Genomic DNA, 12,816 nt, shown 5'->3' on the forward strand with positions numbered 1-12,816 from the left:
TTCTTAATTTGGCATTTTTGTTATTTGCATTTATATTAAAGCAAAGTGCATCTTCCTTATTTTTTTTCTTTTTTGTTGTTTATACACATTGCACAATACATAAATAATGATGCTTATAAAACGTCTTTGTATTTACAAGTAATAATATATTTATATATAACATAAAATACACTATTTTTTTTAACTTTTCTTTAATAAATCTCCAGGGTTTTTTTGTTGTTGTTTGTGTGGGTTTTTTTAGTTTGGTTTTTTTTTTTAAGGAGTCTTTTTTTCTTGTTGCTGTTGTTTTAAACTCGTGGGGGGGTGTATGTGTGTGGGGTATGTGTGTGTGTGTGTGGGCGGGGGTGGTGTGTGTGTGTGTTTTATTCCCAAAGCACTGAATTTTTTCCAATGAGAATGCTTCTCTTGTTCATTTTAAACCTCTATATCTTTTAGAAAAATAGCTTATGTTAAGGTCTAAACATGCTCATTGAGCTAAGAACAGTGTAAAAGGATCATACTTGTGTATGAATTCAAGAAGAAATGAAAAGCAAAACTGCATTTCCAGGTAGGATGGTACTGGGATAACCTAAGCAGGTTACAACAGACCACCTACCCTAAACACTTTTTTTTTCTCTTGTTTTCCCGTTTGTTTTTAACTTTGTTTCGTTGGGTTTTGGGGTTGAGTTGGTTTTTTTTTTTGTTTTTTTTTGTGTTTTTTTGTTTTTTTTTGTGTTTTTTTTTTTTTTTTTTAGGCTTAGGTTTTTGCTTTCCCATCTCCTCATCTCAAATTACCAAGTGAGGGAGGGAAGGGCCATGCATGAGGTTTCTCTGCTGCTGTTTTGTTTCGTTGTTTTGTTTTTGTTTTTACTCCCCTTCCATCACTCCATGACCACCCAAAGAAAAACAAAACAAAAAAATAAAAATAATAAAGAAAATCAAGCAGTGGAAGGATGAACACAGTGAGACAAGATGTGAACCCAGCAATAAGAAACAATTAAACATTAGAAAGGGGGTGAGGGGAAAGACCCAGTTGGGAAGGCTCTGCACCGTCCTTCGGTGGGGTCAGCACCGCTGGGGAAGGGGTCTTGGTGTCACCGTCGCCGAGGACGGCTGGTGGTGCATAAAAAAATGCAGGTATCTTGTTGCTTTATCCAAGAGAAGGAGCTTACGGTGTGGAGCCAAGAGGCTTCCACACCAAATGATCACACAGGATAACCTTTCTTAGAGGCACGAAATAATTACCGTATGCGATCCATCCCCCCTGCACCCTTCTCTTGCCCTTCTGAGTGTTGTTGGTCATTCACACATTTAAAAAAACAAACAAACAAGCAAACAAATAAAAGAACCACAAAAAAACCAAAAAAGAAACAACTAAACAAACAGACAGAACACAAAAAAACAAGCAAACAAAAATAGTTATCAAAATAACTGGGGTGGGCGGGCAGAAAGGAGATAAAAAGAAAGATGAGAAGAAGGAAAGAAAGAAGGAAAGAAGGAAGGAAGAAAAGAAAGAAAAGAAAGAAAGAAAGAAAGAAAGAAAAGAAAGAAAGAAAGGAAAGAAAGAAAGGAAAGAAAGAAAGAAAGAAAGAAAGAAAGAAAGAAAGAAAGAAAGAAAGAAAGAAAGAAAGAAAGAAAGAAAGAAAGAAAGAAAGAAAGAAAGAAAGAAAGAAAGAAAGAAAGAAAGAAAGAAAGAGAGAAAGAAAGAAAGAAGGAAAGAAAGAAAGAAAGAGAGAAAGAAGTATTTCCACAAGCAGTTTCTTGAAACAAAGAAAGAAGAGGGTAACCCAAATGATAACAAAATGAAATCAAAGAGACAAAATGAAACCAAACAAAAGTATACACTCAAATAAAAATAAAATACAATAAAACCAAATAAAAATAAAACAAAAATAAGATAAACTACAATAAACTCAAATAAAAATAAAATAAAAAGATAAAAATAAAAAATAAGATAAAATGCAATAAAAGAAAAATACAATAAAATCAAATTAAAACAAATAAAAATCAAACAAAAATAAGACAAAAACTAAAAATAAGATAAAATAAAAAATAAGCTAAAATGCAATAAAATAAAAATACAATAAAATCAAATAAAAAAAATAAAAATCAAATTAAGATAAAAATAAGATAAAAATAAAAAATAAGATAAAATGCAATAAAATGAAAACACAATAAATTAAAATAAAATAAAAATCGAAATAAAATCAAATTAAAATAAAATCAAACAAAAATAAGATAAAATGCAATAAAATGAAAATACAATAAAAAATCGAAATAAAATCAAATAAAAATAAAATCAAGTAAAAATAAAATCAAATAAAAATAAAATCAAATAAAAATAAGATAAAATGCAATAAAAGAAAAATAAAGTTAAAAAAATCTAAATTATGGAAAAAAAAAAGTTTGCATGAAAAAGCAAAGCACTCAGAAGGAAATAATAGCAGCAAAGTAGTACAAATGTCATGAGTTCACGCCGCCTCGCGTCATTGGTTATTAAAAATAACCTCCAACCAGCACGGGCAGCTGCTGATGAACTGTCTGGTGTAGCACTGGCCCCAGCCCTTCACGAAGCTGATCTGAACGGTAAACCCGGTCCACGGCTGCTGCATGAACTCGTGGTCGTTGGGTCTCTGCAAGCTGTAGGCCTTCTCGTAGTCGAAAGCCTTGATGGAGAAGCCTGGGAACACCTTGTGGACCAGCAGCGTCCTGGAGTCGGGGTTGTCCAGTGTGGCCGACTTGATGAAGATGGGGTAGCTGCTGCGGTTGTACACCCAGACGCCGTCCGCCTCCTTGGTGAGCTGGATGCCGTAGCCGATCTTGCTGCGCACCTTCTGCACCAGCTGGCTTTTGTTGTCAGAGTTGAGCTGTCCGAGGCAGAAACCATTCCCCTGAGGTAGATCATAGAAGATATCCAGGGAGGGCTCTTGGACAGAGTACAGCCGACCCACGCGCGTCTTCTCTTCCCAGTATGCCACCACGCACCAGTGTGACCGATCCCCCGGCTCCTGAAGGACTCGGGAATCTGCAGGAGGGACAAAAAAAGGAGGAAGGAAAGGAGAGATTAAGCAACGGTGTGGGTAATACAACCCAAAAGTCAGGTTCTTCTCCTCCTCTACTCTGCCCTGGTGGCACCACACCTGCAATACTGTGTCCAGTTTTGGGCTCCCTGGGTCAAGAGAGAGAGAGAGACCTGCTGGAGAGAGTCCAACAGAGAGCCATGAGGATGATTAGGAGATTGAGCATCTCCCCTGTGAGGGGAGACTGAGAGCCCTGGGGCTGTTTAGTGTGGGGAAGAGAAGACTGAGAGGGGATCTGATCAATGTCTATCAATACTGAGGGGCGGGAGGCAAGTGGAGGGGGCCAGGCTCTTTTGGGTGGTGCACAGCGATAAGACAAGGAACAATGGATACAAGCTTGAACAGAGAAGGTTTCACCTCAACATGAGGAGAAACTTCTTTACAGTGAGGGTGACAGAGCCCTGGAGCAGGCTGCCCAGAGGGGTTGTGGAGTCTCCTTCTCTAAGAGACTTTCCAAACTCACCTGGATGCTTTCCTGTGCAGACTCCCCTGAGTGATCCTGATCTGGCATGGGGGTTGGACTGGCAGGAACTCTGGGGGTTCCTTCCAACCTCTAACATTCTGTGACTCTGTGAATGTTCACAGGTCCTTTTTTGCCCATCTCATGCTCTCCATGCACACACCAATGGCCACAGCATAGAACTGCCTAGGTTGGAAAGACCTTTAAGATCGTCCAGTCCAACCATTCTCTGAGTCCACAGTGCTGAACCACGTCCCTCAGCACCACATCTCTGTGTCTTTTAAACACCTCCACGGATGGGGATTCAGTCACCTCCCTGGAGAGCCTGTTCCAGCATTTGAGATCCCCTTCAGGAAAGAAGTTTCTTCTTATGTCCAACCTAAACCTCCCCTGGCACAACTGGAGACTGCTTCCTCTTGTCCTAACACTTCTTACTTGTGGCTAGCATACCCGTAGCCTCCAAAATTCATCTGTTCAGGCCACCACTTAAATTGACCCAGTTTTGGGAGATTCCCATGTTGCTTCAATGCCTAGCTCTGCTTGGAGTTACAGCTCCTACATCAACACATGCACCTTCAGAAGTGGCTTGAAAACCACCTGATGGCCCACAGCCATCCCCCACCTTAACCATGACTAGAAATCACCTTCAATGCCCACAGCAGAGATGAAATGCTCCAGCCAGTAGCCATCAGCAAGACCTAATCTCTAAAACCCTTATTTGTAGATCTAGTTCCACAAATAGCTATCTATGGTGCACATACACAAAAAGAAAAATATGAGATACTACTAAGAAAACCACAATGAAGGTCATCCCATGGGGACTAGGAGGGAAGAAGGGCTCCCCTGCTCTAGTTCATGAGGGTTTTCCCTGCCTATAGGCAGAGCCTGGGTGATGGAGGGGATGGAGATGTTGGAAGAAGCCCTGATCTGTGGAAAAAGCCACCAAACAGCAGCAGGGCAGGGACCAAAAACTGTATGCTTGTTAAGAAGTAGCCTAGAGCCAGCCCAGAACACCCAGAAATTCAGTCCCAGATGATGTTGGAGAAAAGAGCAAGGGGTGGTGGAGCTGAGAAATGTTAGAAAGACCCTTGTCCTGATGGAGAATCCCTAGCAGCAGGTAATTCCTTCCAGCCACAGTGGGCATGTCAAGGCCTGGTAACGATTCTTTGTAACTGAGTTAGAAAACAAACAAACAAATAAAGGGCAAAACAAACAGGCAAACATACAAACCACAAACAAAAACAACACCACAAAACAGAAACAAACAACCAAAAAAAAAAAAAAAAACCACAACCACCAAAGAAACAAAAAAAGGTTAAAAAAATCCCAAGCTGGGAACGTGAGTTAGCTAAAGTGCTACCAAAATAATCCCTTGCACCATGGAAGCAGCTACAGGACCAGGGATGGTGGTGACCCCAGCACCCCCAAATCACACAATCATAGAATGGTAGAGGTTGGAAGGGATATCTGGAGATCATTCAGACCAACCCCCCCGACAAAGCAGGGTCACACAGGGCAGGTCACACAGGAATGCATCCAGATAGATCTTGAAAGTCTCCAGAGATTCCACCACCTCTCTGGGCAGTCTGCTCCAGGGCTCCAGCACTCTCACAGTAAAGAATCACAGAATTGTCAGGGTTGGAAGGAGCCTCAAGGATCATCTATTTCCACTCCCCCCTGACATGGGCAGGGACACTTTACACTGGATCAGGTTTCTCCTCATGTTGAGGTGGAACTTCCTGGGTTCCAGTTTGAGCCTGTTGCCCCATGTCCCATCACAGGGCACCCGTGGAAAGAGACTGGCCCAAGGGGCACATTTCTGTCCCACGGGTAACCTACTGTGCACAGCACTCCAAGGTCCTTTTTCACTGAGCTGCTTTCCAGCAGGTCAGCCTCTAATCTGTACTAGTGGCACAAAATCCCTCCCTGCATCACCTCAGCAGCCCTCCAAAACCACCCCAGCAGGAGCAATGGCAGCAGCACACTGCCTGCTCCCTTCTCTTCCCCTCTTTATTTTTCTGCTATTAATCAACTTTTATCCCCAGTGCAAGGGTGTGTGTGGGGGGGTGTTTCTCCCCTCTCTGAGTTGTGCTTCAAGCCCTGCACTGTGCTTTTAAGAAAAAATAAATAAAAAAGCCCAAGCCACACACTTTTAATTTCCTCATTTCTCTGCCAGCAAGGAAAGTATTTCTCCAGTCGCTGGAGGCAGCTACTAAAATTGGGCCTAACTGTGTAAGCCCCAAAAAAGGGACCCTCACTCCTGGGTGAAAAGTGTGGACGGGGGGGTTCTGGCAGTGGAGGGGTGTTCCCTGGAACACCAGCCACTGAGGTTTGTCCTTCCACCTCCCCCTTTTTGGTGCCTCCCAAGTCTTTTGTTAAGGATAATTTAATATCCTGCTGAAAACTGGCACCACATGAGGGACTGAGGGTGGGATGGGATGGGGTGGGTGGCTTGGGTTACCTCCTCCCTAACCTAAATGGGGTGCCCCCCAGCCAAGTGTGCTCCCACAGTGGGGCAAGAAACACCCCCCAGGATGGTGCTTCCCCCCACCCAAGAAATAAAGGAATCTGAGTCTGGGGTGGTGTGGAGGGTGTGTCCAGGAGACAGAAGAATCGTGGAGGGGGATGCTCTAGGATGATTCTTCTGAATCTGGGGGATGGATGCTCCTGAATCCCAGGGGAGCATGGTGGGGGTGCATGATGCTCCTGGATCCAGGGTGGGAGTTACTTCTGGGTCTGGGGGGATGATGCTCCTGGATCCAGTCAGGGACAATGCTCCTGGATCTGGGCTGGGGTGGGCAGATGCTCCTAGATCCAGGGGGATGATGCTCCTGGGTCTAGGCAGGGGAAATGCTCCTAGGTTCAGGAACGGAGATGTTCCTGGGTCCAGGGCAAGGGTACTCCTAGATCCACAGGCATAATGCTTCTTGGATCCAAGGGTGGTAGTGGGGGGAAATGCTCCTGAATCCAGAGAGCAATGGTCCTGAATCTGGTGGGAGGGGATATGATGCTCTTAGAACAGGAAGATGCTGCTCCTGCATCCAGTGGGATAAAGACCCTGAATGTGGGGTGGGGGAGATGCTCCTAGATCCAGGAGGATGATGCTCCTGAATCCATCCCTATCTCTGACCACCTATTTCCCCCCTCTGCCACACCCTACCCACCAACTGCCTTGCCAGTGATGCTCAGAGCTCCTTGGGTTTTGTTTTACAGCAGCTGAGGGAGTTTTGGGGGCACCATCCATTGACCCCTGCTGCAATTCCTGTAAGGTTTTATTTATTTGAACATAAAAGCATCCCTTTCAGGAGGAGGTAGGGAGTGGGGGGACAAAAAAAAAAAAAAAAAAAAGATGACTTTTTCACCTGATATTTATGGTTGCATTAGTGAAGACCACTTAACAAGCAGCTCCTTGCCTCTTACAAAGAGTTATTTAATTGCCAGCACATTAGGGAAAGGAAAAAAAAAAAAAGGCAAGCTGCCTTGGCTATGAATGAACAGACCTTTATGGAGGGCTGGAAGTTCATGAATGGGATTCCACTAGGTTTCTCAATGACATGGGGTGACCAGACCTCAAGGACAAGTCTTAGGTAATCTGGGATAGTTTTTTTGTGTTTGAGAGGAGCCAGTGCCAGCACACAGCATAAATATGCCAGAGCCTCTTCCCTTCACGGGCTTTGGCTGTTGACTGGGTGTCTAGTCAAAAAGCCACCAGAACCTAAGGCTGGAGCTTGGATAAACAGGATCAGGCCTCCCTGCCAGCCACCACCAAAGCTGCTTTTCATGGCTGTTGGGATCCTGGTGGAGCCTCCCCGCTTCTGGCATGCACCAGGAAAAGGGCTGGGAAGAACCAGTGGCATCACCTGGGTGGCAGCGCCAGGAGAAGAGGAAAAAAATGACACTGCTGAGATGCTTCCCACAGGGATCACAGGATGTTAGGGTTTGGAAGGGACCTCAGGAGATCATCCAGTCCAACCCCCCTGCCAGAGCAGGACCATAGCATCCAGCACAGGTCACACGGGAACACATCCAGACAGGGCTGGAAAGTCTCCAGAGAAGAAGACTCCACAACCTCTCTGGGCAGCCTGCTCCAGGGCTCTGTGACCCTCACAGAGAAGAAGTTCCTCCTCATGTTGAGGTGGAACCTCCTGCGCTGCAGTTTATACCCACTGCTCCTTGTCCCTTGCCACAGTGTGCAACAGAGATGGAGGGTTTTTTTTTCCCTTAGAGACTTTTTTGGCTGCAATGACCATGATTCAAATGCCCCTGCTGAAGTTCACCTGGACCCATCACCCATCTCTACCTGCCAGAAACTCAACACAAAACCCCCACATCCTGAGAAATCTGGAGCCACATAAAGCTCCTGTCAGCAGCCCAGAGAGGGTCGAGAAATGCCCTGGGATTCTGGTTTCGAGTGGAAAGCACAATTTTTATGAGCTCCTTGGAGCAAAAAATGCATCCATTTCTAAATGCCTGGAAAACTCCCAGCAAACTGGGAGAGTTCCCATATTCCAGCAAACAATGTTCATGTTTCATGCTATAAACATCCATGCTATTATTTTGTTAATTAAGCATCCCCCCTGTTGGTTCCATGGTTTGCACGACAGCCTGCCATGGGGCTCCCCTCAAGCTCTGCCCCTCCCTTCCCATTGTGCAAGCTTCTTGAGAAACAAAATAAAACAGAAATAACTGAAAATAAAAGTGAAGCTGCCCTCAGGAATGTAGAGAAATTAGTTGTATCAGTCACTTATAGTTGGGTTTAAATGAGAACAGCCATCTGAAGCAGAGCACATTTCTACAGGAAGGGGAGAAATTAAGGCACCCTGCAGTTTTTGGGGTGTTTGGTGTGGATGCTGATGTTTTCTGGATGTTTGGTGGGGAGAATGATGAAGCCTCAGCACAACCATGTCATTCACCCATTGAAAACCTTTTTTTCCCTGCTTTTTTCCACACCCTCCTAAAAGGCTGCCCTGATTTCTGCCAGTGCATTCCTCTATGAATCCCTCAGTGCAGGTGTGTCCTCCCAAATGCATCACCTCAGCTACTTCCCACCCAACCCTAGAGACCACAAGTCTCCCACTATCTGCCTTGACCCTCAAAACCATCAAATCCCATCCCAAACTGCTCAATAAAAGGCTACAGTGAAGGCTTCTCTGTTTTTTTTGAGTGTACAGAGGCTGCTCATGTGCTCAGGACATCATCCTGCTCCAGGGAGGGATGCTGAAGAAAATGCTACACCCACACAGAAATCCTGGAGGTCAGGACATCAGAGCTATAACCTCCAAAAACCTAAGAGCTGCTGAAACCAAGGAGGGTCCAGATAAGGTGGGTATGGGAGATGATTCACACCATGGGAACACTCAAATTCATCAGTCATGGCCCCAAGCTTGGTTGTCCCAAGGAGGACTCAGGTGTCACGTCACCTGGGGAAGGGGTAGGAAATTTCTGATGTGGCTTTTCTCCTTCACACATGAACACTTTTAAGATGATGAAACCATGTCATCTGTACCTTTTATCTCTAAGCTCTGGGAAATTTTATGAAGAGTTTGGGAAGAAAAAGTGCTTTTTTTTTTTTTTTTCCACTCAAGGAAGAACCAAAATGTTTCAGCAAAATTGAATTAAGAATAATAATAATAAAAAAATCCCCAAAACCCAGCGAAAAATCAACACAGCTCCTGGCCAGCTTTTGGATCCCCGCCTCGTCCTATTGCCAAGTTCATGACTGTAGAGGGGAGGTGGGTTGGGGATCTTTTGTTTTGCTTTGTATTGTTTTGACATAGCTAAAGGTTTTCCTGTAATCAGCCAACCCCTAAAGAAAACAGCAAGTTTAGCACACACTGAGCTGTATCTCACCCGCTGGCATTACTCCCATCTTGAGCTAGTCAAGAGCTATCTGAATTGTCACTGATATCCGTGATAATAACTGAAAATGGGAATACAACTGTGTTCCTGATGAGGTTCTTAAATGCCTGTAATTGGATCTTTCCTCAGTGATATCAGGATTAGACTCAAATGAAATTATCCAACTGTGGAAGTGGCTCAAACTACGTACTTGTATTTTTCATATGCATTATATATACACATATATTTTTTGGTTTTTTTTAAGAGCAGCTTTGACCCAAAGCATCTTCTCATGCTCTTCCTAAAATTCTCACTATCACATCCCCCTCCTCTCCCCTCATTCCTTTTTGATCCCTGGGGTTGGATTTCCGACCAAAACCCAACTCTGATGCACTGTATCTACCCTGAACTGCTAACAAAAAGTCTCCTCATTTCCATAGCCTCACAAAATGGTTTGAGTTGGAAGGGACCTTCCTCTAAGCTCATCTATTCCACCCCCCACCTTGCAGTGAGCATGGGGAGATCTTCCACCAGACCAGGTTGCTCAGGTTTGGTGGCCACCTTCACCTGGGCCACCTGCAAGGATGACACTGCACACACACCTTCAGTAACACAACACAAAGAGATCAAGGCAACAGATAAATTCATGTCCATGTCCCACCAAGAAAAACTTAGGTCTTAGGGACCTCTCCTAGAAGGACCCTAAGAGACCCATCTGTGAGCTCTTGGGGCAGCAAAGAGACCTGGGAGGGGTGATGAGATTCCCCCTGCCTGGCTTCCCAGGAAGCAGATTTCTGCTGGAACAGGAGGGACGCAGACACCGCGGATGGGCAGATGAAACCTCTCTCTGGTCCTTCCTCCTGTACACGTCAGCACAGGCAGAGGGCATCTGTGCTTGGGGGGGGAAAAAAATCCCCACACACACAACTGGCTGGCCTGGTGTCAGCACAATGTGCCGTCTGGCTGGGGCCAGGACTGAGACCAAGCTCAGCGTGTCTCACGCCCGCTAATCTCCCTTGGCTGACCTTAAGCGGCATCTGTGAACCCAGGGCAGAGCCAGGCACCCATCTTCTCCTGCTCGTTGGGATGGCAGAGGTGGAGGCACAAACTCTGCTAGTTTTTGTGGCTTGCTGCACTTCTGGAGGGTCCTCAGGGTGCTCTGCTTGTGATTTTTTTCCCCTCCCTTTTTGTCACTGGAAACTGCCCTTGTTCTTAATTGAAGGATCTCAGGGAAAAAAAAAAAAAACAACACATCCATGAACTCTTCCTTGAGAAGGGACCAGGTGAGGAGAACATGGGAGCATGACATGCAGCCACACAGCTCACCAAAGCAAAGAAAAATAGGCACCAAAAAAAAAAGAGATTTTAATTCCTTTCTAGTCTTTCTGGTGATTGACAGGATACTTGGGCGGGGGGAACAAACAAGCAAAAAAACACCCAGGAAAAATTCTTCACAGCCCTAAAGCAAAAGCAAACTTTAAAAAAACCCCAAAAAATAAAAAACCCAACCCAAAACTTAAAAAACCAAAAATCCAAATTAAAGGATCCATCCTGCTGCAGAAAAGGGTCTTTGTGCCTTGAGTGGAGTTTTGTGGGCAGCCTGGAGACACCACCCATGGCCATGTTTGCCCCAACTCTTTTATATCTGCCTGCACACAAGAGCTAGGCAGCTTCAGCTTCCTCACCCCCTTCCCACCTCCCCCTTCCCCCCTGCTTTAATGGCTGAAAAGCTAATTTAGAGGACGGTCATCTGCTAAGCTTCTGCTGTTTGCAGAGAAAATAAACCCTTCCCTATGGCAGGGATGCCACCCCTCAGAAGATGGCTTGTGGAGTCCCAAGAGCCCAACCATCTCGGGGCTCTTGGCGCCAACCCAAGAGCCCCCAAAGAGTTAGGACAGGCCTGGTCACGTCAACACCTACTTAGGGAGCCCTTAATCTGTGGATTATTGACATGATAGACCATAACATCTCTTTAGGAGCCATTACAGCCCATCGTGTCAGTAGGTACTTATGGAGTCCTTAATCCACGGATTGACAGGCTAGACCATAAATTTGTGTCTATGTCTAATTAGGCAGCTCTTATTACTCAGCACATACACCAGACATGCAGGCTAAAGAGCCTTAAGATTATTTCTTTAGTTTATTAGCAAGTTGCCCACCCCATCACTTCAGTGGCTCCTTAGCACCCCCCAGCCTTGGTGTGAAAAATAAAACGTCCACCACCTGAGTTTTCCCCCTCCACGATCTCAGTTTGCTGGGGGGGATGGTTGTCCAGAAGCTGAGATGCTGCCCCAAGATTTAAAACTTTCTGATGGTGACACAGAGGATTAAAAAAAAGAAAATATAAAAAAGTCAGAAGCCATCAAAGGGAAGGAGTCTGGGCTTTCCAGTGTTCCTGAACAAGGCTTTGGTTCAGGATCATGTTAGAGGCAACCTACAGGCTTGGGAGTGTTCCGCTCAGTTCCCTGGTGGCCCACACGAGAACTTACTTCACCATGGCTGGGAAACCCTCTTGTGAAATCAGCACCAGAACAAGGTCAAGTTAGACAGTGGTAGAGATGACTGATCCCCAAGGACATCCCCTGAAGTTCCCACTCCAGCTTAGGTGGACCCTGGAGTCAACTTCCTCCCAACCTGGAATTCAGGCCTGACCTCTGAGGGTTAATTCAAAGATGGGACAGAAAAGCAAGAAAGCCAGCTGAGAAAGGGTCATTGCAAGTGTGTTGTTGCAGGCCTATAAAGCCTCAAGAATGGGCACCAGGATGGTGAACACCAAGGCTGGCCCAGGAGAGATCATACAGGGTGATCAATACACGGATGAGAAGGAAGCCCAGCTCCCTGATGGGCATCAAAGGACGGCTAAGAAAGAACCAAAGTGAAACTGCTGAGTTCATGGAGTCCACCAAACCAGAAATTCGATTCATAAACATCCTATTAGTCACTGCTACTGTCTAATTACGGTGATTAATCAATTACCATGGCTTAAAATGACTCGAGAAGAGAAGAACCTTTTCTTTGTGCCCATTTCTCTTTAAAAGCCAAGCAAGGCTGCAGCTACAAAGAGGGAGAGGGGGGAGGTGGTAAAGTGACGCAGGCACACACCAAAAATGCCTGTCTGGCTGTCTCCAGTGGTTAGAGAGGAGCCAGCTGACTCCAGTTTCCTCTGTACCAGGCTTCAGTCCTCATCAGCCATGCAAATTATAGAGTACTGCGCTGTCTGAAGGCCGAATTTCGACTCAGCTCAGAGAAAAGCCTTAGAGGAAGGGTGGGGATGGAGAAGCCAGCCAAATCCATTCATAATATTTACAGTAAATGGGCCTCTTTGCTGTTGTTTAGTATACAGTCAGTCTAATTATTTTTTGAAGTTTTAATTTAAAGAGCCTTCTTTATCTGCCTCTCCTTTCTGCGCTCCTCAAAGGTGTGGGAAAACTTTTCCCTCGTTTCAAAAAAAAGCAGTAG

At 45.2% G+C, this 12,816-nt stretch overlaps 1 protein-coding gene across 2 annotated transcripts in view; it reads right to left on the reverse strand.

Annotated features, from left to right (window-relative positions):
• Positions 1-2,465: 2,465 nt before the first annotated feature.
• Positions 2,466-12,816, reverse strand: part of SMAD7 (SMAD family member 7) — a 32,303-nt gene continuing 21,952 nt past the window's right edge. For both annotated transcript variants that reach the window (XM_054397758.1, XM_054397756.1), the window contains exon 4: positions 2,466-3,004. In XM_054397758.1, the coding sequence (XP_054253733.1) occupies positions 2,466-3,004 (539 nt within the window). The remainder of the gene's footprint in view (positions 3,005-12,816) is intronic.

Source organism: Indicator indicator, chromosome Z (genome assembly GCF_027791375.1).
Source record: "Indicator indicator isolate 239-I01 chromosome Z, UM_Iind_1.1, whole genome shotgun sequence".
NCBI classification, from domain to species: Eukaryota; Metazoa; Chordata; class Aves; order Piciformes; family Indicatoridae; genus Indicator; species Indicator indicator.